The sequence below is a fragment of the Excalfactoria chinensis genome, chromosome 1, assembly GCF_039878825.1.
Source record: "Excalfactoria chinensis isolate bCotChi1 chromosome 1, bCotChi1.hap2, whole genome shotgun sequence".
NCBI classification, from domain to species: Eukaryota; Metazoa; Chordata; class Aves; order Galliformes; family Phasianidae; genus Excalfactoria; species Excalfactoria chinensis.
In genome coordinates this window covers 180,575,150-180,602,876 of record NC_092825.1, presented here as the reverse complement: position 1 = coordinate 180,602,876, position 27,727 = coordinate 180,575,150, and the positions used below count along the sequence as shown (strand labels likewise).

General features: G+C 46.8%; 2 protein-coding genes across 5 annotated transcripts in view; one reads left to right on the top strand and one right to left on the bottom strand.

Moving 5' to 3' along the window:
- Positions 1 to 1,206, bottom strand: part of KCTD21 (potassium channel tetramerization domain containing 21) — an 11,594-nt gene extending 10,388 nt beyond the window's left edge. For both annotated transcript variants that reach the window (XR_011902643.1, XM_072326975.1), the window contains exon 1: positions 1,065 to 1,206. The gene's annotated coding sequence lies outside the window, so the exon portion shown is untranslated. The remainder of the gene's footprint in view (positions 1 to 1,064) is intronic.
- Positions 1,138 to 27,727, top strand: LOC140247358 (ubiquitin carboxyl-terminal hydrolase 35-like). 3 transcript variants are annotated; one of them, XM_072326974.1, is made up of 13 exons: positions 1,176 to 1,277; positions 3,751 to 3,868; positions 7,809 to 7,895; positions 8,917 to 9,610; positions 10,677 to 10,812; positions 16,891 to 17,020; positions 18,494 to 18,595; positions 20,879 to 21,037; positions 21,758 to 21,951; positions 22,070 to 22,163; positions 23,477 to 23,583; positions 24,089 to 25,307; positions 25,579 to 27,727. In XM_072326974.1, the coding sequence occupies exons 4-13, from the start codon at positions 8,929 to 8,931 to the stop codon at positions 25,747 to 25,749; spliced, it is 2,994 nt and encodes a 997-aa protein (XP_072183075.1). In that variant the 5' UTR covers positions 1,176 to 1,277; positions 3,751 to 3,868; positions 7,809 to 7,895; positions 8,917 to 8,928; the 3' UTR covers positions 25,750 to 27,727. The 3 variants fall into 3 exon arrangements, with proteins under 3 accessions (XP_072183073.1, XP_072183075.1, XP_072183072.1); XM_072326972.1 differs by lacking the exons at positions 3,751 to 3,868; positions 7,809 to 7,895 and having other exon boundaries at positions 1,138 to 1,277; XM_072326971.1 differs by lacking the exons at positions 1,176 to 1,277; positions 3,751 to 3,868; positions 7,809 to 7,895 and adding an exon at positions 2,947 to 3,028.

The window sequence follows — 27,727 nt, the reverse complement described above, 5'->3', positions numbered from 1 at the left end:
TGTTAGTGTGGAAATACTCTGCCGATGAGATGACAAGGGAAGCATGAATGTGAGCTTCCTAACATCCCCCGCTTGCTCTGAGTGATGGGGACCTCCCTGATGCTCTGAGCATCTCCTAAGCAGATGCTCCAGGCTGATGCTGCTGGCATAGGGCTGCAGGTGAATGCAAACAGATGCAGCTCTCTGGGTTTAAGCAGTGAACTGTCTGGGGCAAAGAGAAAGCGTAGGGAGATGGAAATATGGCTGATGGGCAAAGAGCCTGGGAAAGAAAACATAAAATAAAGGTCAGGCTCATGCTGAGAAATGAGGAATGAGAGTGTCCACAGGTGTTGGGGAACAGGAAAAAGAAATGAAGGTAAAAGCTGCTGAAGGAGGATTGTTGGAAATGCCTCAGTAATGTTCAGGACAGTATCTCTTTGTGAATAAAGACTGCTTTTATCAGAGATACCGTCCTGACCAACATTATTGAGGTATTTCCAACAGGACCTGGAGGACAAGACAGAGGGGAACACAGAACGAAGAGCCAGAGGATCAAAGCTGAAATGAGGCGCTCATGACCCCAAAACCCACAGGCTGTGCTGACAAGCAGATGGCCAGCAGGGCAGCAGCCCACGGGCCAGCAGGGAGGGAGCCTGTGCCCAAATCATGTCGGCCCTGTAAAGCTTTGCACTGATTTCTAATATCCCATCTAAGTGTCTGCATCACTTGCCAACCCTGGCACTGCTGCCCAGAGAGCTGTGGGTGCCCCATCCCTGGAGGTGCCCAAGGCTAGGCTGGATGGGGCCCTGGGCAGCCTGAGCTGGTGACAGAACCAGAGAATATCCCAAGTTATCGGCAAGCAGCGCAACATACTAAAATAATAATAATAAATAATCCTAACAGTGCCATTAACGATGTCACCGTTAACAATAATAACTAGATTAAACCGATTTACACAAAACCTGCACATCCCAAAGCCTTTCTCCCGCTGCCTTTCTCCCTGCCGTTCCTCACTTTCCCCTCTCGGGGCGGGCTGACCCCAGCCCTTCCCCGTCGCTCCCCCCTCCCCGCAGCCCCGCACCCACCTGCGGTCCCGGAGCCCCGAGCCCCGTCCCCGCCCGGGCCCGCAGGAGGCGGAGGAGGAAGCGGGGGCGCGGCGAACGCAGGATCCCGGTGCGGCCAGCGCTGGGAGTTGTAGTTCCCTTCTCTCCGCCCTGCCCCCGGAGCTGCCCGCGGTGCTGCGGCTTTCTGCCCGCCCCGAGCGAGAGGGGAAGGACCGGGCACGGCTCCGGTGTGAGGTAAAGAGGGCTAGGAGGGGATGGAGGGGTTGGGGTGTGCGGGATGCTGAGACGGAGGGGTGAGCGGGGTGCTCCGGGGAAGGGATGCGGGAAGGGTGCGCAGTGATTGGGATGTTGAATGGTGTTTGGGATCGGGATGCTCATAGAGAGGGATGCTCAGGGGTCAGGATGCAGGAGGGGGGATTTGGGGGCCAGGCTTCTCAGAGAGAAGGATGCTTGGGGTTTGGGATGCTCAGAGCTTCAAGATATAGAAAGGATATTTGAATGGGATTGGAATGCTCAGGGAGTGGGATGCTCGGAGAGGGTTGCTTGTGGGAAGGGATGCAGGAGGGATGTTCAGAGGAAAGGGATACAGGAGGAATGTCTTGGGGGTCGGGGTGCTCAGAGAGGGATGCTCCAGGGAAGGGATGCAGGAGGGATCCTCAAGAGTCTGGATACAGGAATGGTGTTTGGGGCTTGGGCTGCTCAGAGGTAAGGATACTTGAAGGAGGGATGGTCAGGGGCTGAGATGCTGAGGAGCTGGGTTGTTCAGAGTTGCCTGGGAGAAGGGATGCTTAGAGGGAAGGATGCAGGAGGGATGCTTAGGTGTTGAAATGTGGGACAGTTGTCTGGGGGTCGCTCAGAGAGAGGGATGTTTGGAAGTCGGCATGCTTGGGGCTTCAGGATACAGGAAGGATACTTGGAAGAGGGATGCTCGGGTGCTGGGGTGCTAAGAGGGAGGGATATATTAGGATGTTCAGAGAAAGGGATGCAAGAGGGAAACTCAGAGGCAGGGATGTAGTAGGAGTCCAGATGCGCAGAAAGAGGGATGCTCATGTGAATGAATGGATACTTGGGGGTCCAGCTGCAGAGGTGTTATTTGCACATTAGGCTACTCAGAGGGAAGGATGCTTGGGGATAAGGATGCTCAGTGTGTCAGGATACAGGGAGGATACACAAAGGAGGGATGTTCAGAGGTCAGCATGCTTAGAGGGATGTTTGCTATCAGGATGCTGGAGGAGTGCTCAGGGTTTGGGATGCAGGAGGGATGCTCCAAGGAGGGATGCCCAGTGAGAGGGATGCTTGGAGTTCAGAGTACAGGAGTTTGTTCAGGAGTTGGTAAGCTCAGGGCTTCAGATGCAGGAAGGACGCTCAAAGAAAGAGATGTTTAGGGATTGGGCTGTTCAGCAGGAGGATGTTCAGGGGGCAAAACACAGGAGGAGTGCTCAAAGGAGGGATGCTCAGGGCTCAGGATACAGGAGAAATTGATGTCTAAAATGAGGGACATATCCCCTGTTTCCTGAAGGCGCTGTCTGTGTATCTCTGAGCAGTGAGGTGGTGTTTGATGAGATGAATCTCAGCCCGTGTTGGCAGCTGTTGGTCTGGTACACTTTGGTAAAGAGGACGTGGCTTTTATTTGGGCCGTTTCCAGGGGATCTGTTTCCATACACAGAAAAGCAGACAAAAAATGTGAAGAAAGAAGAGCGATGTTTATGCTATAAATACCTCCAAAAAACCCAATGAGCCTTCCGGAGTGGATGTGTTTACAGTCTCTGGGGATGACAATAGGAAGGACACCGGGCTGAAGGTCAGCGAGGGATCTGGGTGTTTCTGTATGCTGAGCAGTGCCCTGGCTGAGAGCTCTGGCTAGGGAGGAAAGCAGAAGTCTTTGGTGGCAAGAAGAAGGAGATATGTTCATCAGGGGGACACGAAGAGGAGAGACAGAAGAAGGAAAACTTTGCCTTATGCAGGCAGGAGGACGAAGCTTTTTGGTATATGTTGCCCAATATATTCAGAAAACTGAAAAGCAGCCCATGTGAGTTATTTTTTTTTGTCTGTGGTTGGTGCTGGTTCAGCCAGTGATTTGTCAGTGGTGGTCCAAGTCCTGCTTTCTATGCCTTTGCTGCTGTTTTTTGATGCAGTGGGATAGAGAACAGTCATTCCTCGTGCCTCGTTTCCTGCAGTCACCCCGGGGGATGAAGGCTGATGACATGCATTTTGAGATGCTTTATCGGGAAAGGGTGCTGGCATCTATTAGAGATCTGTGTGTGTGTCTGTTGTCTGGAAGGGAGGAATGGAGCTGGGAGGAGTCTGGAGATAGAGAGGATAAAATGTCAGGGCCTTCGGCTTTATTTGGCATTACTGCACTGATCACTTTGACATTGAGCCAAAGCCTTTTTTTAATCTAACTACTGAGTGCCTAACAGCAGGAAACAGAAAACAAGAGGAGAGAGACCTGGGAGTTTGTGTGCATCAAGGGGACTGAAGGAGCAGCATGGGAGAAATAAGGGAGTGGGGTGGCTGAGACAGTGGCTTCCAGGTAGGGCAGCCAGGCCAGCAGTGGTGTCCATCCATTAGCACCCACAGCAATCTGGCCTCTGAGTAACAGATTTCCTCCTAACATCAAATGTAAATCTCCCCTCTTTTCATTTAAGATTCCTCCTTACTCTGTCACTAAAATCTTTGATAAAGTCCTTCTCTATCTGTCATGAAGGCCCCCTTTAGGTACTGTAAGGCCACTGCAAGTTCTTCCTGATGCCTTCCTTCCCTGAGTAAAGAATTCCAGCTCTCCCAACCTGTCGCTGCAGGAGAAACAGCAGATTCCGGTAAAGGTATGGGCAGCTATTTGATAATGCACACAGATGCACTTTCATAGGATCACAGAAAGTCCCAAGTTGGAAGGGACCCACAAGGATCACTGAGTCCAACCCCTGGCCCCACACAGCACCACCCAAACCCAAACCCCATGTCTGAGAGCAGTGTCCCAATGCTCCCTGAACTCCATCAGCTCAGGGATGAGCCCACTGCCCTGGGCAGCCTGTTCCATGCCCACTGCATTTTTGGGAAGTTATTAGCTCTGAGTTTATGTTGTAGTCCTGCAATAGCATGAATGCTATCTGCTTTGAATACAGCATAGGTTCCTCTCTATACATTCCCATATACATACCATCTGTTAACCATTGCACATGGTAGCAATTGTAGAATCATTAAGGCTGGGAAGACCAGTGAGATTCCCAAGCCCAACCCACCCCGCTGACCATGTCCCCAAATGCCACATCCCCACCGTCCTTGAACAACTCCAGCGACAGTGACTCTTCCACTCCCTTGTGGAGGGGAGGATATCACATAATCACATTGACATCGGAGTTGGGGATATGGTAGCTGTGTTGATGGCCTCTGTTTGATGATTTCCAGCTCTGTAGGGAAGTTGCATTTTCTTCATAGTTATATAGTCTATATGTTTATATAGAACATAGCTATTCACTGAGACAGGCTTCCCAGATGTGGGTGTCCCATCCCTGAAGTTGCTCAAGGCCAGGTTGGATGGGGCCCTGGGCAGCTTGGGCTGGTCATTGGCCACCCTGCCCACAGCAGGGGATTGGAACTAGATAATCTAGTCCCCTAACTGGTCCCCTCCAACCTAGGCCACTCTATGATGCTATGATTTAGAGAGCCCTAAATATAAAACAGCCATAGGGAAATGATGAGAGGGACTGTCTGTGACTATTTAATACCCACTGGTCAGGCTGCATCTATTGGATATGGTATTGATGAGTTGCAGTCTGTTTCTCCCCCTTGACAGGATGGATAAGCAGGTGCTTTGGACCGAAAGTATCTCCATTACCTATGACTAAGGATACAGAAGGTCCCTGCAGGGAAAAAAAAAAGATCATTAGAACTGAAAACTGCTTGGATGGTCCTGGAGAACATACTTAATGTGTGTGACAGCAGTTTCTTTGAAAAAAGTATACCAAATCATGGCAAATTTGATAGACATTTCATAGAATACTGTTGAGCAGAGTGTTGTGCTCTAGGAAGTTACTGTGTGCAGTCACCTCCATCCTGCAGCAGCTCAGCATCCTGCAGGATTGAACACTAATTGCCTGGCTGCCTGGAGGATGCAGCAAGAAGAATAGCAATGTCTGGGCTGACATAAAAGAAACTGAGCAGGATTTAGGGTCAGTAAAGGGGACTCTTGTTTCTGAACATCCAGACCTCCAGAGAATTTAGAAAAGTAGATCATTATTTCTTTTTAATGAAGAAGAAATCACTTTATTAATCAGCCTTCCTTTGGATGGTGGGATCTTTTTTTCCTCCTCCGGTGGTATTTATGAAGCTATATAGCATGAAATAATCCAAAAGTCACTGCAGAGAATGTGCTGAATTTATTACCAAGATTCCCTAAAGGGAAGGTGCATTTCAGATCAGTGTTTTAACAGCTTTGTATGATCTGGGATGTAGGGTCTGACATTGCATTCTGCAAAAAAGAAAAGAAAATAGCAAGGAGCCTTTACTGGAAATCTGCTGGCAGGGACAGGGGAATGAATTGATTTAGAAGTAATTGGATAGAATTCAATTGAATTGAGTCCTAATTAAAGAGAAAAAAAAAAAACAACAAAACACAAACCCAACACCTCTGAGCATTACAGATTATGAAGATTAGATTCAAGTAGAGCCCAAGGTGACTTTTCATCCTGAGCTCTGCTTTTTGTTGTGTTTTTGTTTGCAGTTTACTCAGTTCAGGGTGTGAAACTAAGATGGTGGATGCAGTTCTTTGCTTATATTCCATTTCACTGTCTGCTTTCTAGGGCATGGTTGGGTATTTGTCCTTGCCCATCTTCAAAAAATCTAGAAGGTCGATCCTGGGAAGCTGGTTTTGTCAGTCTCTCTTTGGGAAAATCATTGGGAACGCTCTTTTGGAAGCTGTGTGTGAATTAAGGGAGCCCCAAGTAACTTGGTTTAATTTCAGCCAGAGACCTCTCAAGGTCCTTTCTCACCCAGCCTTATGACTTTACCCATGTTTCTTCTGCCAGTTTCATCATTTCATGGTATTTCTTTTCCAGTGCAGGTCTCGTATTGTGTACTTTCTGTTTTATTTGAGCTACAGAACAGATGGAACCTCAAAATGGCTCTTTAGATTAATAATTAACACTTTGACCTTCTACAGCAACTTCATGTGCTTCAGGAACTCAGTTCTCTTTACAGGCAGGAATGAGCCAATCCTCCCAGCTTTTCTGTGCGTTATTATTCCCTGTCAGGATGATAAAGTGCAGAAATGTTGAATTTCTCCCACTTCAGAAATATGCACTGTTGTTTCCTGAGTATTTATTCTCTTTCTTTTAGTATTTAACAGAAGAGAACCAGGAACCAAACCTCCAGGTGGCATTCAGCTGCCCAGCAATGAAGCTATCCTTCCTTCTCCTGCAGTTCCTGGGGTTACTTATGACAGTTCCAGTTCCTGCAGCAAATGAGACATTGCTCTTACAGGCAACAGTCCTTCACTGTGAACCCTGATTCATTCTCTAGGAAGGCCCCGATAAAAATAAAGTCAGTACAAGATCCTTTAACTGTTATCTCTACTAGCATCTGGGGAGGTGCTGGGATTGAATTACCCATCCTTATTCCCAACATTTGCCATTTGAATGCTCTCTTTATGTAGTTTGGAAACCGTAGTGTTTATTATTATATATTGCAATGCATCCTGAGTGTTGTTTTAATACAGTTTTAAGATTGCAACATGCGTTGTAAATATCACCTTTTCAAGGGATGCCTGGCTGCCATCTTCTGTCCTGGCTTTGTCTGCCCCATGCCCAGGGGCAGCTTGGTGCATCCTGATACACAAGAGAAATGTGGGATTGTTCAACCACCTCTGGTGACTTCAGGGCGGTTCACAACCTTGTGTTGTGATGCCTGTGTTGCTGCAGAGATCACGGAGCACCACAAGGTCAATTCAAATGGTCCTCTGTGTGTAAATATGAGCTCCTAAGGTCAGTATGAGATCCTACAATCTTTCTTAGTAAGTAAGACGGTCTTCCTTTACATTTGTTAGACACTCTCCACTTGTTCATGTGTTTTGACCATGGGTGGAGCCCCATTACAGTCTTGTGCTCTCCACACTACGTCAGACCATACCAAGCTGCAACCAGGCAGCAAAGCTGGGGTGACCCATCCACATATTTCCTTCTGGCACCAGCCCAGAGCTGCAGCTTCCTCTAAGAATGTAGCTGGAAGCTGACTCTTCACACTGAAAATCTGGATGAAGTTTGGCAATGTTACAACTAGTGACCATTGTGATAGCTGTTGATTTGTGAGCTATGGACGGGACAAAGGGGTCCCTCCGTTTCTGGAAGCTCAAGGTTTGCATCTGCCCTAGTTTCTTCCCCACCAGCATGAAGATGCCTACCAGAGGAGAAGACAACTTATGGCTCAGACACAGGGTTACTCCAGAGATGGGATAGTCCTTGCATTGCATCCCCTGAGGTTCCTTCTGTTTTTCATCTGTGAAAATCAAAGTTGAGGTGTAGAACCATAGAATCGTGAGATGGCTTGGGATGAAAGGGACCTTAGGGACGATCGAGTTCCAAACCCCTGCTTTGGGGCAGAGTTGCCAGACACTAGATTAGACTGCAGGTATATTCCATCTGCATGTATACTTTTGATTGATACAATGCTACCCACCTGAGGAGCTTCAAATGCATTGTCCATGAAAGTTCAGCCAATCTTTGGAAGGACTGCATTAGAAAAGCACTGTGTATTGTCCTTGTTTTGCAGACTGGGAAGCTGAGAAACAGAAAAGAGACTTTCCTTGCAGTCACAGATGAGTGTGGATGGACTTATCCTGCCTTGATCTCTCATTAGGTAATGGAGATGAAACATGTTTCCCTTTTTCCTCTCCTGTGGATGGTTTCAGGCTATATGCAGGAAGGTGCAGTCTCACAGTGTGTTTGGGCAGCATATAGCACCAGGGGTGACCTGCTGTTTTTGCCTGTAATATGGTTTATGAAATTCTGTCTTATCTGATTTTATCATCTGTAACAGAGTTTCTTGTGCAGCAGTGCATCCAGCACCTGGCTGTAAATGTTCTGAACTGTTCCAAGGAAAGCCTTGGGGGATTTTTCAGTACTCTCTAACACTTTATTGCTGTTGAGTCCAGGCCGTGACGAATGCGAAGCTTTGCCTGACTCTGCAGTTTCTCTTCCTTGCTTTGGACCTGCATACAAATGTGGAAAGTCCCTGGAGGACAGCCAGGACTGCAGCTCTCCCTCTGCTTTGAACTGGGATGGATAACAGCGCAGTGTAAATGTCAAATGTACATCCCTTCTACTGTGTGCTTCCCCTTCACAGGGTTTTTCTCCCCTGACGGTGAAAGCAATCACTAGGAACATCATTGCCTCTGTAAGGCACTTAAACCAGCAGACACCAGTAGAAGACTTTGACTTCACTGTTTGCTTCCTGGTCCCAAATTCAGCCCCCTTTACAGGTCTGTGGCAGCCTGTTTCTTGTGGCAACTGGATTTTGTGAGCCTTGGAACACCGTCTTCAGCTGCTGTACCCTTCGAGGAGAAGGAGCTCATCCTTTCCTAGGATCAAGTATAAGGCTGTAAGAGATTTACAAGACAACAGTGCTCGAGTATGTGACAAATCTGAAGAAGTTCTGATTTTGTGCGTTTGTTCTGGTTTTATGGCTTTGGTCTCAATCAAACATCACCAGAAAGGAAACTTTTTAGAAAACCACCGCAGAAAAGTCACAAGGATTATCACCTTTCCAGTGTTCTGGACAACTCCCAGCCTCTGTTTCTTTGGCTTTTCTTTCAGACTTGATCTTGAAAGCTCAATAGACCTTGCCTGAACTAACCTGTTGCTCTGTTCTTTTCTTTCAGCTGGAAGCAAAGATGGATAAGATACTGGAAGCTGTGGTGATGTCCTCATACCCCAACAATGTGAAGCAAGGGCTTGTGAGGCGCGTCATTGAGGCATCAAAGCAGCCCATGGACAGCGAGCAATGCTGGTCCATGCTGGAGCTGTGCACCAAGCTTTATCTCATTGGGGACACAAAATATAAAAGAGAGATTGGGAAAGAGGTTTTGGAGGTCTATGGTCACTACCACCCAGAGGAATTTGAGGAGTTCTTCAATGTCCGCTTCCTACTGAGTCTCCTCCAGGAAGGCTATGGGCCTCTGGGGAAGAGAAGCCATTATGTACTTGATTATATCCAGTTAGGGCTGCAGTTCGTCTTGGAAAGTCCATCAGCAAACAGCATTTTCAGCTTATTGAGGATCGAGGTGCTCCGGAAAGTCTGTGAGAGGCCCAGCCCCAAGCAGTGTGCAAAGATCAGCAAACTCTTAACGCAACATCCTCAGTGCATCCCTACAGGCAAACACCAGGTCCTGTTTTGTCAGCAGCTGATACGGTGCATTGGGCAGTTTCAATGTGTCTCTGAAGGGGAAGATGACATCATGGAGTTTTTGGAGCAGGTGAACAAGGTGAGCGGTCTGCTGCAGAGGATCTGGAGGACTCAGACCTCGGCCATCCTGCCCTCGCTGAAGGAGCTGTTCACTATCATTTCTTCAACAGGTAATAATAAGAAAAAAAGGAGGGTGCAAATGTAGATATCAGCTTTGATGAGGAGCAAAATACTTTAGTTAGTCTTGCTTGGTTGTTATCTTTATACCTATCTTTTGTATATCCACTACTATCTTATGTTTCTCCCCAGAAACACAACCACAACTGAAATATTCTAGTGCATCTAACTGCTACTCAGAGCCTTAGGATGAGAAATAAATATCTCCTGAAACCGCACTGGGTCTCTGAATAGGAGTTGTTACCTGGTTTGAAATATCGTGTTGCAAAATTGGAGTGCTTGGCATTTTTCAGCATCATCTGGGCTTAATGGAAAGCATCTCCTTTGCAGAAGGCTAGAGTGGGACCCGGAAGCTTTCAGAAGTATCTCTCTCCAATGGCTGATTTGATGGGACCCCTCAGCCTGCTTGTTAGGAGAAAGTAAGAGCAAAGCTAAGGACTTATTTCTCTGTAATCTAAAGGTGGTGAGCCCTGCTATCTTTCCGGAACGTGATTATGTCTGAAGGTGAGAGATAAGATATTCATCTGGCTTCTGACACCTTTAGATTATTGCAGAAGGGCTCAGAAGGTTTTTGGAGATACCAGTGCCTTGAAGGATCAGATTCTGCATGTGAGTGAGCACCCTGTCCTGCTATTCCTAAGCCCTCGAGGAGATGGGCATTCCAGTGTTCCCTCCATTGAAAACACAAAACGTGCTCCAGGCAAACCTGCAGTCACATCTCATTGCACTAATTGCAGTAATTAGTGTAAAGAAAGCACCCAGGGGGAATTTTGTGTTTTAGGATTAATGTTCTTGTGTTTGCGGTTCCTGCCTCCCTTTGGACTGTGTATGACATCATGCAGCAGCTCAATGGCTGCCACCCAGCCTCGTTCTGTGCTATGTTGGGACCTGGGGAATTGTCCTAGTGCAGCTGAGCACAGACCCCTCATGGCTGGTTTGTGTCAGCTCCATTTATGAAGGCAGGAACGATTTGGCTTTTACAGCTGAGAAACGACCTCGTGTGCCTGGTTTCTCTGGTGACTAACATCTTCATTGCTGACACTCATCCATGTCTTGCAGAGGAGCAGGAGGTACCATCCAATGCCTTGGCCAGTGTGGTCCAATTTGTCCCTCTGGAGCTCATGGACGGTGTCATAAGAAACCTAACCAATGATGACAGCATCTCTGATGTGCAAATGATGATGGCCATTGGCAGGTAGGCTAAACTGCATTAATGAACGTCATTCTCAGTCTGGAGAAAAAAAAAACTGTCCCAAAGCTGCACTGGGTTCCTATGCATAGTTTCATCCCCAGATCGTAGCAAAAGCCATATTGGCTGGTGTTGTATTGCAAGGTGTAGAGAAAAGAGGAATTCCAAGATCCTTCCTTCCATCCCTGAGGGCTTGGAGAACTAGAATTAAGACCACTGATGATGGTGATGATGACAGTGATGTCTGGTTTGATTTGGTTTCTTTTATCTTAGAAATAAGTAGTGTTATGGGATACCTAGCTTAAGATTTTTTGAACATAACTGATTTTTTTTTCCTCCAGAGGATATTAAGGGCGTTTTCTTCACAAAGTCTCCTTTAAATAATTTTGTGTTGTCCTCTGTAACTCTTCTGAGGGACACTGCCCTATATTGTTAGTCGCAGCTAAAAGACCTGCAGAAATTTATGTTCAACTGCCTCAACAAGCACACCTTGACCTCCATCAGTGGGTGAGGTGCTGCTGGTCTGCGTCTTGGTCCTGTGCAATTTTTATCCTCTGTGCAACAAGAGTTGATGGTGACATCAAGGCATGATGGAGGGGCAGTGGGTGAAATACTACTTGTCATGTTGGACTTGGTCCTCACAGAGCCAGGGCCCTGGTCTTCCTTGCACACCTTTGTCCACATCCTACAGCTCCACTTTGCCCCAGTACATTGCTCCACATTCAGCTAGGGACATCTCCAACCCATACTTTCCTCCACGAGAGGATTCCACTTAAGTGGGTGATGTTGACGTGCACTTAGCCCAGGGGAGAAGGAAATATCTTTTTCTCACTGTTCCTACCAGGATTTTTCCTCCTCAGATAGGTTTCATGACAGAAGCCTGAATTATTCCCAATGGGAACTTGATGCACAAAGAAAGGGTTCTCTGACCTGCATGGTTTTCACAGGATCCAGAGCAAGCCAGGACAAACGTTAAAGTTACCGGTTCAGTTCTCAACTTCTTCATCTTTTTCTCCTTCTGGGATCTGTTTCCCAGATGCTGCTGTGAGCTGCAGGTGATAAATCCTGTAAGAGCACTAGTGTCTAAATATAGCGCTTGCAAAATCAGTTGCATCATTCCTTAAAACTTCTTTGTCATGCCGAAGGATGAGTAAACGATTACTCAGCCAAGATCTGTAAGCAGAGTATGCACAGTGTAATTAAGATCACTTAGGAGGAATGCAGAAGTTTTGGTGATGTGTTTATAGCCAACAGATGCCCCAGAAAACTGCACGACGGTTGGCCTTTGGATGAGCGCATGCTGTATAAGTAGAAAAATGTTAAATAAATAGAAAAAATGATGTTGAATCTTTCATCATAAATAGAAAAAAATGTTAAGCGCTGGAGTAGGCTCCCCAGGGAGATGGTTGAGTCACCATCCTTGGATGTGTTTAAAATCATTTGGATGTGGTGCTCAGAGACATGATTTAGCAGAGGGCTGTCAGGGTACTATGGTTGGGTTGTGGTTGGACTCGTTGATCTTTAAGGTCTTTTCCAACCTGAGCAATTCTATGATTCTAAATAGGGAAAAATGTACAGGTTGAAAGGGTCTTTTTGGTCGGCATACATGGCAGAGCAGTCACATGCAGAAGTTTCTTCTTCCAGATGTTGGATTTGGGAGTTCATGGCAGGGGAATGAACTGGACACAGGGAGGAGCTTTTGATCAGGCATTTAGAGCAAAAATAGTGGTTAAAAAAACAAAACAAGTCTGGCATCTGCTGGTGTAGATGTACATCACAGTCTCTTAGTGTCCGCTGTCATAGCTCAGGTAAAGCCTACTAATATGTATCCATGACTTCAGAAGTACTGATTTGTATTTTTGCCTGTATTTTTTCTTTTCTTTGTTCTTTTTCCTTATGGCGTGTGTGTTTCAAAGGTACCAACTTCAACTGCATAGAGCTTCTGCCATCACAAAGAGATGCAAGCACTCGCTATCTCTAGAAATCAGGATTTGGATTTAAAAGCTGAGCATGTCACGTCAATGGCTACTTTGGAAAATTAAGGCCATGGTTCATGAAACATTTGTGACTCTTGCAATGTGGAAAGTGCAATCTGAATTTAAAAAGCTACTTGTTCCCACTGGCTGCTGATGGGGCAGGATTGTAATTTGGCCATTAATGTTGGTAAAAAATGGCTTAGAGTGGGCAAGGTTATTTTATGCTGGTGTGAAAGGAGATGAAGGAAGGCCTTTAGATCCCTGAATCCATCTTCCTGCTTTGTGAGTGTTGATCTTACGCCCCCTTCATGAGTGCTCAACCATAATCTTGAAAGCAAGAAGGGTCTTTGCTCCCACTGCTTTCTTTCATAGCTGTTCCACCATTTGATTGCTTTAGTGGTTTAGATTTCTCTTCTAATAGGCAGATTATATTTATTTCTGGTAGTCTTGTAGCTCTTTTGATTTTATGCCAGCATAAATAGCTGCAGTGTCTCTTTTCTGTCCCTGGTAGGAAGGAAAGGACACTTTGTTCAGCGTGTGCTCAGAGAGCTACCCCATCCCCTCTCTGCTTTCCAATGGCTATGCTGAACAATGTTATTTCATGCTTTTCTCTCCGGAGAGGTTCTTCATTTTCTTGACCTGATCAACAGGCTTTTTCAACACCTGCTCCCACTTCAGTTCATTGGTCTTGAATATGGATGTTGAATTTTGTGCACCACATTCCCAGTGAGGTTGACCCTGGCTTTAGATGGTGGCTCAAGAGATCATCAAATATCTGACTTCTCCAAGCAAATGAATTTCCATCAGCAGCCATTTCTTGTTATTTCCTTCCTTGTTCTGCCTTGCCTGTGTTTTGAATGAAAGCATTTCATCCTTGTTCTGCATCTGTAATCCTCGGCGTCTTCCTCGTGATGCTTTGATCCTCCTGTGTTGATGATGCCTCCCAGCTTTGCGTCATCACAAGTTTCTCTACCACATTCAGGATGTTTCTGCCAGCGCCATTAGGTCCTGAAGTACCCTGCCTGTTCTGTATCCCTGATTTGATCTTACATCCTTTGACTAGAAAATCAGATATCCTGACAAATAATACTTTTGCCACCTGAGTAAACCCCTGTGGCACGCTACCCCTTCTTCCCACTCATTCCTTCATTGCTTGTCTTCATTACTGGAACTCTCCTCCTATTCTTTCCACACAAAGCACTACTCCAGTTTTAACAGAGAGAGTCAATAAAACCCAACAGAGTTGAATTTTTAAACATCCAGCACCCCTTATTTGTTATGTATGAGTTCTTCATATTTCTCTTTCATATCAGCTCTCACTGCTCCTGTTTCCATTACTCCTGTTTCTTTTCTTTGCCTCCTCCTTGTTGCTGACCAGTTCCTTCATCTTGCTAAAAACAAGAGGATGCTTTTTGTTTGGAAGTTGCATCTAAAGGCCAGATGATATCTTCAATCACTCTCACATCTCCCATACACAGCAACTGCGTATCTATCCTTACTCCGCTCTGATGCAACTGTCTGCAGAAGCTTTTCTGGTATTTGTTTTATGGTCCAGCTTGGCTTGATTTTTGTTGTTTCTCTATATCCCAACATATTCTGCTCTCCAAGCTTTATTTATTGGCTAGCATTTCCTTTTGTTTTTTTCTCCCCAGTTTCTTGTAGACTTGATTTATTCTTGCTCTTTGCCTTGGTTGGTTATTTATCCACAGTTGCCTTTATGCATTATTGCACAAGATGCAGGCTTGTAAACAAAAGGGGCTGATTGGGTAAGACAGCTGGTCTGGTATCCTCAAACAGAAGGTACTGGAATGAAATGATTAGCAAAGTTTGACCTTTGAAGCTCCCAAGCCTTGATTACCTCGAGATCCTGCTTAGCATTTAATTCAAACATGATTTTAAAAGATGTTTAAATAAATACTTGGACAACCTGTCATCACTCAGTCTGATATCATTTTTTTACAAGTGACTCCTCTATAACGTATTTGCAGAAACTTGACATCTTGTGAGCTGAGTGGCTGTAGTAGGAATTCATTAACTATTCTATTCAGTAGTACCTGATTTCTATGAAGCTGTTTTCTTTCTTTAATGTGATTTGGGGAATAAATGTTTCCTGTACAGAGAAGATAAAGATCCATATCCCATTGGTTTTCCTTACCAGTAGTAACACAGAGATCATTATCAGCATCATTTGCTATCTAACAGCACCAGTACCAAGACCTCCACCAACACTATCATCACAGACATGGATATTCAGCACCAACTCTTTACATTTGCATTATGATTCTTGAGAAAAGAAGACTGACCTTCTAGGGACTCCTGTGAAAGATGTATTCAAAGATCCACAAAGCAGTGTTATGGTATATAGAGCACCAAACCAGTGCTAAAAACCTGAACTCACATTGGCTGAAGTTAGCAGAAGACCCTGCATTCCACTGTGGACTTGAATCAGATTCTCTGATGAATGTCAGCATGCTGATGACACTGGGAGACCTATTTCAAGCTCTGTTGTGCTTTGAATAACATGTGATGGATGACCCATCCTTCAAAGTGCTAAAGGCCAGGCTGGATGGAAGTGCTTGAAAGTGCTAAAGGCCAGGTTGGATGGAACTTTGGGACACCTGGTCTGGTGGGAGGTGTTCCTGCTCACAGCAAGGGATGGAAAAGGATGGCATTTAAAGTCTCTTCCAACCGATACCATTCTATGATTCTATGATTTAGAATCACAGAATGACAGACTGGTTTGGGTTGGAAAGGACCTTGAAGATCATCCAGTTCCATCCCCCCTGCAATAGGCAGGGACACTTCCCTCTAGACTACATTGCTCAAAGCCCTATCCAGCCTGGCCTTGAATGATTCCCAGAGGGGACATCCACAACCTCTCTGGGCAACCTGTGCCAGTGCCTCACCACCCTCACAGTAAAGCATTTCTTCCTAATATCTAGTCTAGAACTACACTCCTCTAATTTAAAACTATTTCCCCTTATCCTGTCACTATTGCCTGTATAAAAAGTCCCTCCCCAGCTTTCCTGTAGGCCCCCTTCAGTTACTGGAAGGCCGCTATAAGGTCCCATCAGAGCCTTCTCTGAGTGTTGGGGGCTCCAGAAGTGGATGCAGTACTGCATGTGGGGGCTCACGAGAGCAGAGCACAGGGGCAGAATCACCTCCCTTGGCCTGCTGGTCACACTTCTCCTGATGCAACCCAGGATATGGTTGGTCTTCTGGGCTATAAGTACATGTTGCCCACTCATACTAAATCTTCCGTCAACCAGCACTCCCAGGTCCTTCTCCTCAGGCCTGCCCTCAAGCCATTCACTGCCCATCCAATATCTTTGCCTGGGATTGCCCTGACCCAGGTACAGGACCTTGCACTTGGCCTTGCTGAGCTCCACGAGGTTGGCACAGACCCACCTCTCAAGCTTGTCCAGGTCTCCAAGTTCTTACCATTGCTGTTGCAGCTTGGGTAGTGTGGCTGTAGCCCTTACAAGTCAAGGCTGAGGCAAAGATGTCATTGAGCACCTCAGCCTTCTCTGTATCCCTAATGATCAGGTCTCCAGTTTTCTTCCAGAGAGGGCCCACATCCTCCCTGACCTTCTTTTTATCGCTGTTTTATCTGTAGAATTTCTTCTTGTTCCCCTTTATGTCCCTGGCTAGATTTAATTCTGTCTCTTAGCTTTCCTAACCCGATCCCTAGATGGTTAGACAACTTCTTTGTAGTCCTCTCAGGTAATCTGTCTGTGCTTCTACTCCCTATAGACTTTCTTTTTTCACTTCACTAAGTCCAGGAGCTCCTTGTTAATCCACAGAGATCCCCTGGCATTCTTTCCTGCCTTTCTTTTTCTCAGGATGTGCTGCCTTCTGGGCTTGGATGAGATGGTCTTTGGATATTTCTTGGGCCCCTCTTCCCTCCAGGGCTTTCTCCCATGTCATCCTGCCAAACAGCCCCTGAAAGGTCATAGTCTACTCTCTAAATGCCACATGTACACCCTGTCTCTTATTTGGTCCTGTCCATTGTATGGGTATGAAGTTGGAGAAGATTTAACCCAAAGTGGAGTTTAACTTTCACAATATAAGCATTACATTTGCTTCAAGAGTTTGACTTTTATTTCAGGATGATCGACTGGGTGTCATGGCCCCTGGGGAAGAACATAGACAAGTGGATCATTGCTCTCCTCAAGGGTTTGGCTGCAGTGAAGAAGTTCAGCATCTTGATTGAAGTTACTCTTTCAAAAATTGAAAAGGTCAGTGCGCATCTTAAATATGAGTGTAAAGCACAAACTTCTTGCACCTGGGCTACCTTCTTGCCCTTCAACTGAATGAGGGTGAGACACAACTTGAGAAGTATAGGAAAGATTGTGCTATTCCAAGGAGTTTTGCAGGGGCTATTGTGTCCACTGCACACTGAGTATGCTGCATTACTGTATATGGGGTAGTGGGCTACTACCAGTTGTGCATCTAGGAACGATGTTCTCCTGTAACGCCCATTTTAGCCACTTAGTGTAGCTCCTAATAAAGGGAGATGGATACTGGCAGTCAAGCTGGTTCTTGCTTGAGTGTGTTGCGTAAGGATTTTGGGTCCTGCATCAACCAAGTGCCCAATCCAATGTCCTTGGTTTTCAGAGGCACTGGTATCTTAAAAGTTATGAAGTATAACAAACCAAAGACTATAAAGCCAATCAAACATGGAGATCTTGTACAACCTGTTCTTGGTAATGTAAAACACTCTCCCTTAAATGTGCCTAGGCCAGTGCTGGTTGGCTTGGCCAAAATACACACCAGCTTGTAGGTTAACAATCCATATAGTCACAGGGCAGTTTTAAAGCCTACGCCCTAGCCTTAGTTAATTTAGCAGCACAGACCTCATTCCCATTGCCAACCCCTGTTTTGGCAATGAGTGCTTGCTACAGTCTGAAAGCCATGTGATCAAATTGGTGGCCACTTCAAAAATACTCTCCCATTTATGGTCCCACTGTTCCTTCCTTTATAAGATGGTCATAAGGCCTGACCGAATCTCTCCAGTGAAAGTCACCGTGGAAGTTACCAATACCATAATTATCTGTACCAGAACATTATTAGTAACTGAATTTGCACCTGTGATCCCTCATGTGCATCAAGCAGTGAGAGGGTCGCTAAATCTCTTCAGCTTCTCTTTGTTTCATTGTTAATGCATAGGAAAAGGACACAGCACATAAAATGCTGCGTGATTGTTGGAAAATCTCAGAAGAATGGTCTGAATGCAGTAGAGGGCACTGTTATTTTCTGTAGAGTGGGACAAATGCCATTACTTAGCCTTTGAAAGCGCTGAAAGACTCTGAAAGGCCTTTGCTTTCTATCCCTTTGCCTTGGAAGGTAAGATTTCAAATATAACAATAAACAGAAGAAGCTAATTAATAATAGAAAATCTAGCCGCCCTCTGTTCTTGTGAGGCCTTTTCTATCAGGAGTGGAGGTATGTTACAACAGCCCAAAGCCCTGTGCAGGCCTGAAAGAGTGAGAACAACCCACATGGTGTTTTTATGGTGCTTCAAAGCCATACTCTGGACAGGAGATGGCTCTGGAGGCCTGGTTGCAGGCTGCATGCTTTGACATCCAGTTAAGTGTAGGAACACACCAGTAAATGTAGTAGATGCCTGGGACTTCCATTTCCTGAGAGGCCCTTCACATGCATGATGTGATGTCATCCTGCCTTCTCATTTGCTTTTCTCTCCCCACCAGGTCTTCTCCAAGTTGCTGTACCCCATTTTGAGAGAGGGGGCTTTGTCTGTCCTACAGTACATGCTCTTGAGCTTCCAGCACTCCCATGAAGCATTTCACTTGGTAAGGATGCGTCCAACCCTTGGATGAACTCATTGCTCTAAGTTGTAGGACAACATGGCTGAGAGGGAGCCTAAGGGGTTGAATCATATCATAGAATCATAGATTCACAGAATCACAGAATCATAGAATGGCCTGGGTTGAAAAGGACCATAATGCTTATCTCGTTTCACCCCCCCAGCCATATGCAGGGCTGCCAACCAGCAGACCAGGCTGCCCAGAGCCACATCCAGCCTGGCCTTGAATGCCTCCAGGGATGGGGCATCCACAGCCTCCTTGGGCAACCTGTTCCAGTGCATCACCACCCTCTGGGTGAAAAATTTTCTCCTAATCTCTTGCCTAAGCCTCACCTGTTTTAGTTTTAAACAATTCCTTCTTGCTCCTATCACTATCCACCCTCATAAACAGCTGTTCCCCCTCCTGCTTAAAAGTTCCCTTCAATTAATGGAAGACTGCAATGAGGTCTTCCTGGAGCCTTCTCTAATCTAAACAATCCCAGTTCCCTCAACCTTTCCTCATAGGAGAGGTGCTCCAGCCCTTTGATCATCTTAGTGGCCTCCTCTGGACCTTCTCCAAGAGCTCCCCATCCTTCTTGTATTGGGGTCCCCAGGCCTGGATGCAGTACTGCAGATGTGGCCTCACAAGACCTGAGTAGAGGGGAACAATCACCTCCCTCTCCCTGCTGGCCACCCCTTTTCAATGCAGCCCAGATCACAGTTGGCCTTCTGGGCTGCAAGTGCACACTGCTGGCTCATGTCCAGCTTCTCATCCACCAGGACCCCCAGGTCCCTCTCCACTGGGCTGCTCTCAAGGAGATCTTCCCCCACTTTGTATAAATGCCTGGAGTTGCCCCAACCCAAGTGCAGCACCCTGCACTTGGCCTTATTGAACCTCATCAGGTTTTCATGGCCCACTCCTCCAGCCTGTCCAGGTCCTTCTGAATGGCTCCCCTTCCTCACAGTGTATTGATGGCGCAACTCAACTTGGTATCGTCTGCAAAACTGCTGAGGTTGCACTCGATGCCATCATCTGTCATCGATGAAGATGCTGAAGAGCACCGATCCCAAGACTGACCCCTGAGGGACACCAATTGTGGTTGACCTCCACCCTGACACAGAATCATTGATCACAACCCTTTGGCTGTGTCCAGATAGATAATTCCTAATCCATAGAACAGTCCATCCTTCAAATCCACACCTCTCCAACTCAGAGAGAAGGATGTGGTGATGGACCATGTCAAAGGCCTTGTAGAAGTCCGGGTAGATGACATCCATCGCCCTTCCCCCATCCACCAACGCCGTCACTCCATCATAGAAGGCCACCAGATTGGTCAGGCATGATCTGCCCTTGGTGAAGCCATGCTGTCTGTCTCAGATCACCTCTTCATCTTGTATGTGCCTTAACATTGCTTCTAGGAGGATCTGCTCCATGATCTTCCCAGGCACAGAGGTGAGGCTCACCGGCATGTAGTTCCCTGGGTCTTCAGCCATCTGTTTCACAACCCTAGGCTGGATATCATCCAGCCCCATGGATTTATGCACATTCAGTTTCATGAGGAGGACTCAGACTTGTTCCACTGTTCCAGTGGGACAGAAATGGGTGAACCGAGGATTCTGAGCCTTTACTCCAGAATTGTTCTGGGGTAAAATTAAGAAAACAGAAACATGAAAAATGGTGTGTAATTTCAGGTTTATTCCATTGCATCTGCTGCCCTGGGATCAGGTATTTAATTTTCTGTGTGGCTGTGGGGTCAGCAGAGGGTGCCTGCGAGCAATGTATCATTCTCCTGTTTGCTCACTATGTTTTCTAGATGAATGCAGAATAACAAATGTGCTTTTTATGTGTCTGTCGCTGCCCATCCAACCATACCAATTCCAGTTTATTTTATGCAGCATGGAATAAAATGTAGTGTACCAGATAACACTTTTTGTATGTTAGTTCAACTGTTCTGTAGGTCTGAATCCATGAACTCAGTATTCAGCATATAACAATCCTTTCCAGTGTAGGTTTCAGCAAATATTGATCTTCACAAAGAATGGCAATGGCAGCACAAACTTGCCGCTGCTGTATGATATGAAACTCCTCAAGACTGGTAGCCCGGAATTTGCACTGCTAAATTTGATGCAAGATTTGCTGTTGAGTTCATAGGGTGAATGATGAAGTCTGGCACAGGACTGAAGTCAACTTCTGTTGACTGTCCTTTCTGCCTGGATTTGAATGTCATCCTGTTAAAGCTTTGTGAATTACTTGGATCTGTTTTTGAGATAGTGAACTCTCCTTTTCCAGCTGCTCCCTCACATCCCCAGGCTGGTGGCCTCTCTGAAGAAGGAGGACTCCAACTCTGCCACCAGCTCCCTGGAGCAGCTGGCTGAGCTCATCCACTGCATGTTCTTCCGCTTCTCAGGATTTCCAGATCTCTATGAACCAGTGTTGGATGCTATAAAAGTAAGCTATTTGCTTCTTGGCTGTTTTTCTGAACTTGATATGCTAACATAGAATCATTTGAATTTAAAAGGACATTTCAGATGCCAGCTGGTCCAACTCCCCTGAAATGAAAAGGGACACCTACATCTCAACTGGGTGCTCAGATCCCATCCAGCCTGACTTTGGGTGTCTCCAGGGATGGGGCACCACCACCTCTCTGGACAACCTGCTCCATTACTTCACTAGCCTTATAATTAAAAACTTTTTCCTTATATCCAATCTAAATCTACCCTCTTTTAGTTGAAACCATTTCTTCTTCTCCTGTCACAACAGACCTGGCTACAGTGTCTGTCTCTTTCTTACTTACAGCCCCCCCCATATAAATGACCTCCCAATTTGCGGAGGGGCTGTTCTACTGGTAGGAGTGTCTTAACCTCAGCACTTAAAATGGTGGCAGAAGAAATGGTTTGCGGTTCTGAGGTTGAGCCCCATGTAGGCTAGAAGGCTGCATTTTGGGAAAAGACATCTCTAATGGTGAACCTGCAGAAGTCCTTGTTATGACTGTGGGTTTTATCTAGAGTTTAATTTTGAGTGCCTCTAAAATAGTGATACCTGTAGCTATAAAACACATTCATGTGATGAGCATGAGGTTGAGCTGCACCACAAACACCTCCTGCAGAGGAGTTCTGCGATTGCCCATTAGAAAGATGACGATTGGTGTCACTGCTCTCTCTTTCCAAGACTCTTCCAATTCCAAATGAAGACCGGATTAAACATCTCTTGGGACAAAATGCATGGACCTCCCAGAAGAACGAGCTGGCCTGCTTCTACCCACGCCTGGCCTCCAAATCAGAGACAGGGAAGATCGGCTTAATTAACTTGGGAAACACCTGCTACATGAACAGTGTCATACAGTCTCTCTTCATGGCTTCAGAGTGAGTTGTTGCTCCCTTGTTCCCACTTAGGACTGGTCGTGGGTTGCTCTTTGCACTGGCATTGTGCTTCCCACGCTAACTGTCCATCTTGTTTTGCATCTGTGGTTGCCTTCTGCAGCTTTCGGCATGCGGTGTTGAATTTAACCGAGGGCAACTCCCAGCCTCTGATGACGAAACTGCAGTCGCTCTTTGCATTTTTGGAGCACAGTCAGGTAATTATTTCATGTTCTACTCATTTGTTTGGACTGTCGGCTGTGGAAAAGCTCATCTCCAAGTTGCTTCCTGCCAACTCCAATGTGCAGATAAGGAGTTGCGGATCTGGGTGCATGTTTGTAACAGGACAAATGTTGTTGACAGGAAAGAGGCTCATTTTGGGGGTGGGGGAGGTAAAGAGAGTGTTGAGCTCCTGTCATCTGTGACAGTGAGCTGTGTTCACACAAGGCTGCCTCTCTTTGGGCTCTGACCATCCTGACTTTGACTGATGCAGTAACTACTAGTTTTGACAACAAAATCCATTTGGTATTAGCTTATATGTGTGGCCAGCTAAAAGCCTGTTGGTGTAAAACAGCAGTTTCTGTTTCTTGCTGTGCAGCAAGGAAGAAGACAGGAACGACCTGTTTGTCCCCTCGCCTCACTGCAAACTGCAGCCAATCAGTAGAAAATGCCTTAAAAATGGACTTGGCAGTCCAAAAAAACAAAACCCACAACAGCAACAAACCTTTGGATTCCAGATGTTGTGAATCTTTCATATCTGAGGGAATATAAAAAAAACAACATAAACAAATTAATTATGAGTGCTTTCTCCACCAACCTGAAATTTAAAATGAGTGACTCCAAATGGGTCAGATCTCGGTCCATTGGTGAAGGCACCCGTCTGTCCCCCAGAGACACCATGTTGACTTTTTACTTGCTGTGAGCCCACTGACCCACACCTCTCCATTTTCCAAGACTTGACTGGCAGCTTTGCCTTGTTCCATTGTGGTGCTACACCATTGTAGATCCATTGCAGGTCCCTTTCAGGGGGTAACGTAGAGAACATCTTAGCTTGCACATTTGGTCATAAAAGAGCCTGTTTTTTCCAAGCAGGTTATGGTGTGTTTTATGTGCATTCGTGTACTTTCCTCTTGTGTAGCTCATGGTTAAAGATTTCCCAGTAATTTCCTATAATCCTTCTAGTTATTTTTCCTTTGGACCAGTCATTTCTCCAGCCTCTGACGTATGTTTCACTCGATTAGTTAGACAACAACTGACTAATGGCACTGATTACATTGCCCAGTAATGCAGTTTACCTGCCTGCAGTGATCAGAGGATGGATGGAAGCTTAGTGAATTTTTTTACATTTCTTTTTTTAATAAATGGACTTGGCATCAAATTAACGATCAAATTAAGTTCAGGCTTTAAGAATAAAAGTCTCAGCAGGGCTGAAATTCATCCTTCCAGTGCTGGTTGCCACAAACTAAACCAGTCTTCTCCTGTATGAAGTGAGACCCAGTGGCTTTAATGTGTTCTTCCCTCTCTCTGACAGCGACCTGCCATCTCACCGGAGAGCTTCTTCTCTGCCTCCTGGCCACCCTGGTTTACCCCTGGTGCTCAGCAGGACTGCTCGGAGTATCTCAAGTACCTCCTGGATCGGTATGTGACAAGCACTCCAGTTTTGGAGCCCAGACATAATGATGCCCCAAGCCTTCGTGTCATATGAAATGCTCACCGCTCTGAAATGGTGCAAGCAGCTGAGATCAGAGATTGGGTGTAAAAGATGGGAAAACCAGTCTGGGGCTTCTTAGTAGAACTCTGTTTGTGCTGACCTGGGGGGAAGAAATGAATTTGGCTTGAAAATTTCTGAAATTGCCCCAAGTTCAGAGGAAAAGTGTTTGCCTGACAAGCCTCCTCTCTAAAATGGCGATTTTGCCTTTCTTTCACCAACAAATCCAGAGTCCCCAGTGTCCCAGTGATGCCCCACAAAGTGGGGTCAATGCACATTGACCATCTGTGCCTTCTGTAACACCACACTTGGCATCAGAGCCCTGTGCACAGACAGGTTATCACACGTTAACTGCAATGAGCGGGGAACGGAAACCGTACTGTAGAAACTCATTCCGCATGTTTTATTGTTATCATCTTTTTCCTTCTGCCAAAGATTACATGAGGAAGAAAAAACTGGAAAGAGGATCTACTATCAGCAGCTGAAGGAATCCAGTTTGATGTCTCAAGCCATGGAGCATCAATCCATAAACAAGACATTGGTCGAGAAGATGTTTGGGGGAAAAATGATGACAAAGATTCGTTGCTTGAAGTGTTTGAACGTCTCCTCACGAGAAGAAGCCTTCACAGACCTGTCGTTGGCGTTCCCTCCGTCGGACAGGCCCATATGCAGGCCAGGAAGCACCTCTGCTTTACAAGTGGAAGAAATCGGCCCACAGTTTATTGAGACCCCCAAAAACCAGCCAACAGGGTCTCCCTGGGTCCGGAGGAAGCCCGCAGTGTCTGGAGATCCCGCAGCAAAGCCAGTGCTGGTGGAAACACTGGGTTTTCGGGAGCCCAGAGAAGCAGCGCATCCCTTAAGCAACAGTGCTGTTGGTGTGGATACAACCAAAGATCCTCACTTGGCTTCTGCGGAGCAGACACGCGCTCCTAAGGAGTGCCAATCTGCTGGGGATTTAATCAACTATTTTCTATCCCCAGAGAGACTGACCGCAGAGAATCAATACCACTGCGAGAAATGTGCTTCCTTGCAGGATGCTGAGAAGGTGGCAGAGCTGACAGAGGCCCCGCATTACCTCATCCTCACACTGCTGCGCTTCTCCTTCGACCCGCAGACCATGAAGAGGAGGAAGATCCTGGACAATGTCTCCATTCCTGTGGTGCTCCAACTGCCCGTCCCCATCAGCTCAGAGGCAACAGAGGATGTTTGTCCGCATGGGAAGGGCAGATCTGACATGGGCAGCACCTTCGTGTCCACCGTGTACGACCTCTGCAGCGTGGTGGTGCATTCGGGCATCTCCTCTGAGAGCGGCCACTACTACTGCTACTGCAGAGAGTGCACCGATACCGTGCCCCACGCACAGCCTCGGGATGGGACACCAAAACCGGCTTCCAACAAGCAGCTGGACTTTGAGATCCCGTGGTACCTCTTCAATGACACCAGGGTTTCCTTCTCCTCCTTTGAATCTGTCAGCAATGTGACTTCTTTCTTCCCCAAGGACACTGCCTACGTGCTCTTCTACAGGCAGCAGGTGGGCAGGACAAGTTCCCCAATCCACGAGGCTGTGGCAGAAGCCAGGAAGCTGCACAGTGAACCCTCCCTCAGTAAGGACTTGATGGAAGCCATCTCCAAAGACAACATCCTCTACTTGCAGGTAGATCCCAGGTGTATACAGGTTGCATTTTCCCAGTGAGATTGGGTGTCAAGGGGCTGGTTTTGGATCACGCATGTGGCTGGAGAGATACGACACTTTGATGTATCTCTCCAGCCGACTTCGAGTGATGAGTTGCGTGGCTTAGCAACCCCAGATTATTTTGGGGAAAATTCCCTGATGCGAATGGGACAGCACAAAGAAGGTGGGAGCAATTCCCAAGCATTATTTCTATGTGAATAACAGCAATGTACTTCTGTCATTTCTCCTACAGGAGCAGGAAAAGGAGGCGAGGAACAGAGCTGCCTACATTTCCACCTTGCCAAAATCCCCGCTGTGGTGGAGAGACTTTGAGAGGGACAAGGACGATGACAGCTCATCAGGAGGATGCAGTCCTGCGGGGGGTGGAGGTGGATCTGGCTCTTTCCATGGACTCGTCTTCTAGAGACCAGTATCTAGCAGACAGCTCGTGTCCATGGGGCTGGCCTGAAGCCAGAGGATCCTCTTTCTCACCTCAGTGACAGCAAGCAGCTCAGGAGAGAATTTGGGGAACAATGGAATGGGAAAAGACTCAGGGGCTGATTTGGAGACTACTGTTGGCACTTGGAGGGTCCTACTGCTTCCTATGCACTTAATGCCTTAAATTAACCGCTGCAGCTGAGCACCTGCGGAGGCAAGCATTTGCCAAGAGCTTGGAGAAGTGCCCTTCTGCTTCAGCATAGCACTGTCTTGCCTGCTGCCATCAGCCTGGGGAGGGGGTGGGGATAGGTGTGAAGATGGATCCAGCAATGCCTTTGGGATGGAGACCGCTCACGTGCATCCCATCTGCAGTCTTTCCTGTGGCACTGAGCATTGGGGGACTTTTCCTGGGTTGTTTTGTTTTAATGTGCTTTTATCAGCCCACCTTGAGGCACCCCTAACAATAGGAAAAGGCTTAGTAAGGCCCAGCAGCCAACACTGCAATGCCAGTATTCCAAGGTGGTGAGCCTGCAAGCTTGCTTGGCAGCACTGAGAAGCAACAGGTCAACCAGGACGATGCTGAGGGTCACAAACTGCCCCCAAGTATGAGAGACTAAGCAGCTCTGGTTGGTTCTTTTGTGCTCCCTTGGGCCCTTTTTGTGTCACTGGTGACCTCTGGATGCTGTGAGAGTACACGGCAGACCCAGCTGTTTGTCCAGATGTGTCATTAGGACTTGGGGACTCTGGTGTATCCTGGGTTTTGGCCAGATCTGCTGGGCTTGACAACTGGGCTTTCTTTTAGGATGCCTTGAGCTAAGACCCTTTATCTCACTAGCTATTTCTTAAAATACTGTTTTGCTAGGAAAGTAGCCCAACTAGTTTCACTGTATGCACTCTATGTAAGTGCATACTGTGGAAAGCATAGCTTTCTACATCATCAGTCACAGAACGAGGGCTGATTTTGGTGGCAGGAGCCAACACAAGCCCTGGGCAGCGTGCCTATAGCTGTGTGTCAGAGCTCCGTCCCACAATGACCCCCAGCCTGCTTCTTGCACTTCCAGTGAAGGTTGCTTGAGCTCAAGTGGCAGAAATGTGTGCCTTCAGTGCTGTGAGTGCAGCCTAATCTTGACTGTGGGGTGTCAGGGGGGAGCACTGCGTTGCTGTGGAGGAGAAGCCAAAGCACAGGCGTTGCTACATGGGATGTAAGCAAAGGATCGAATCTCTTGGTCTGTATTCTCATATATTCTTTTATTTTCATCCCTACATGCAAATAAAGGAAAACAATTCAGTATTATAGAGGCTTAGCGTCTTACAGCAGTTCTCATTGCTATTGGGTTGTTGGGGACAGAAGGATGGGAGAAGCTGACGGGAGAGGAGCACCCGACCTTGTGTGATCAGGGAAATCACATGGAGTACGGATGGATTCACCATGGGCAACTCCTGTCTGACAGACTCGGAGGGCTTTTATGATGGAGTTGCAGTGTCAGTAGATAAAGGAAGAGCAGCTGACCGTCATCTACCTGGACTCATGCAAAGCATTTGACACTGTCCTGCATGACACTGTAGTCACCAATTTGGAGAAAAATGGATGTGATGGACGGACCACTCACTGGATGAGGAATTGGCTGGATGGTCCCACTCAGAGAGTTGTGCTCAGCTGCTCAATGTCCAAGTGCAGATCAGTGATGAGTAGCGTTCCTTGGGGTCGGTGCTGGGACCGTCATTGTTTAACATCTTTGTAGACAACGTGGGCAGTGGGATGGAGTGCACCCCCAGCAAGTTTGCAGATGACACCAAGCTGAGCGGTGTAGCGACATGCTAGAGGGAAGGGATGCTCTCCAGAGGGACCTGGACAAGCTTGAGAAGTGGGTGTGTGCCAACCTCGTGGAGCTCAGCAAGGCCAAGTGCAAGGTCCTGTACCTGCGTCGGGTCAATCCCAGGCAAAGATATTGGATGAGCAGTGA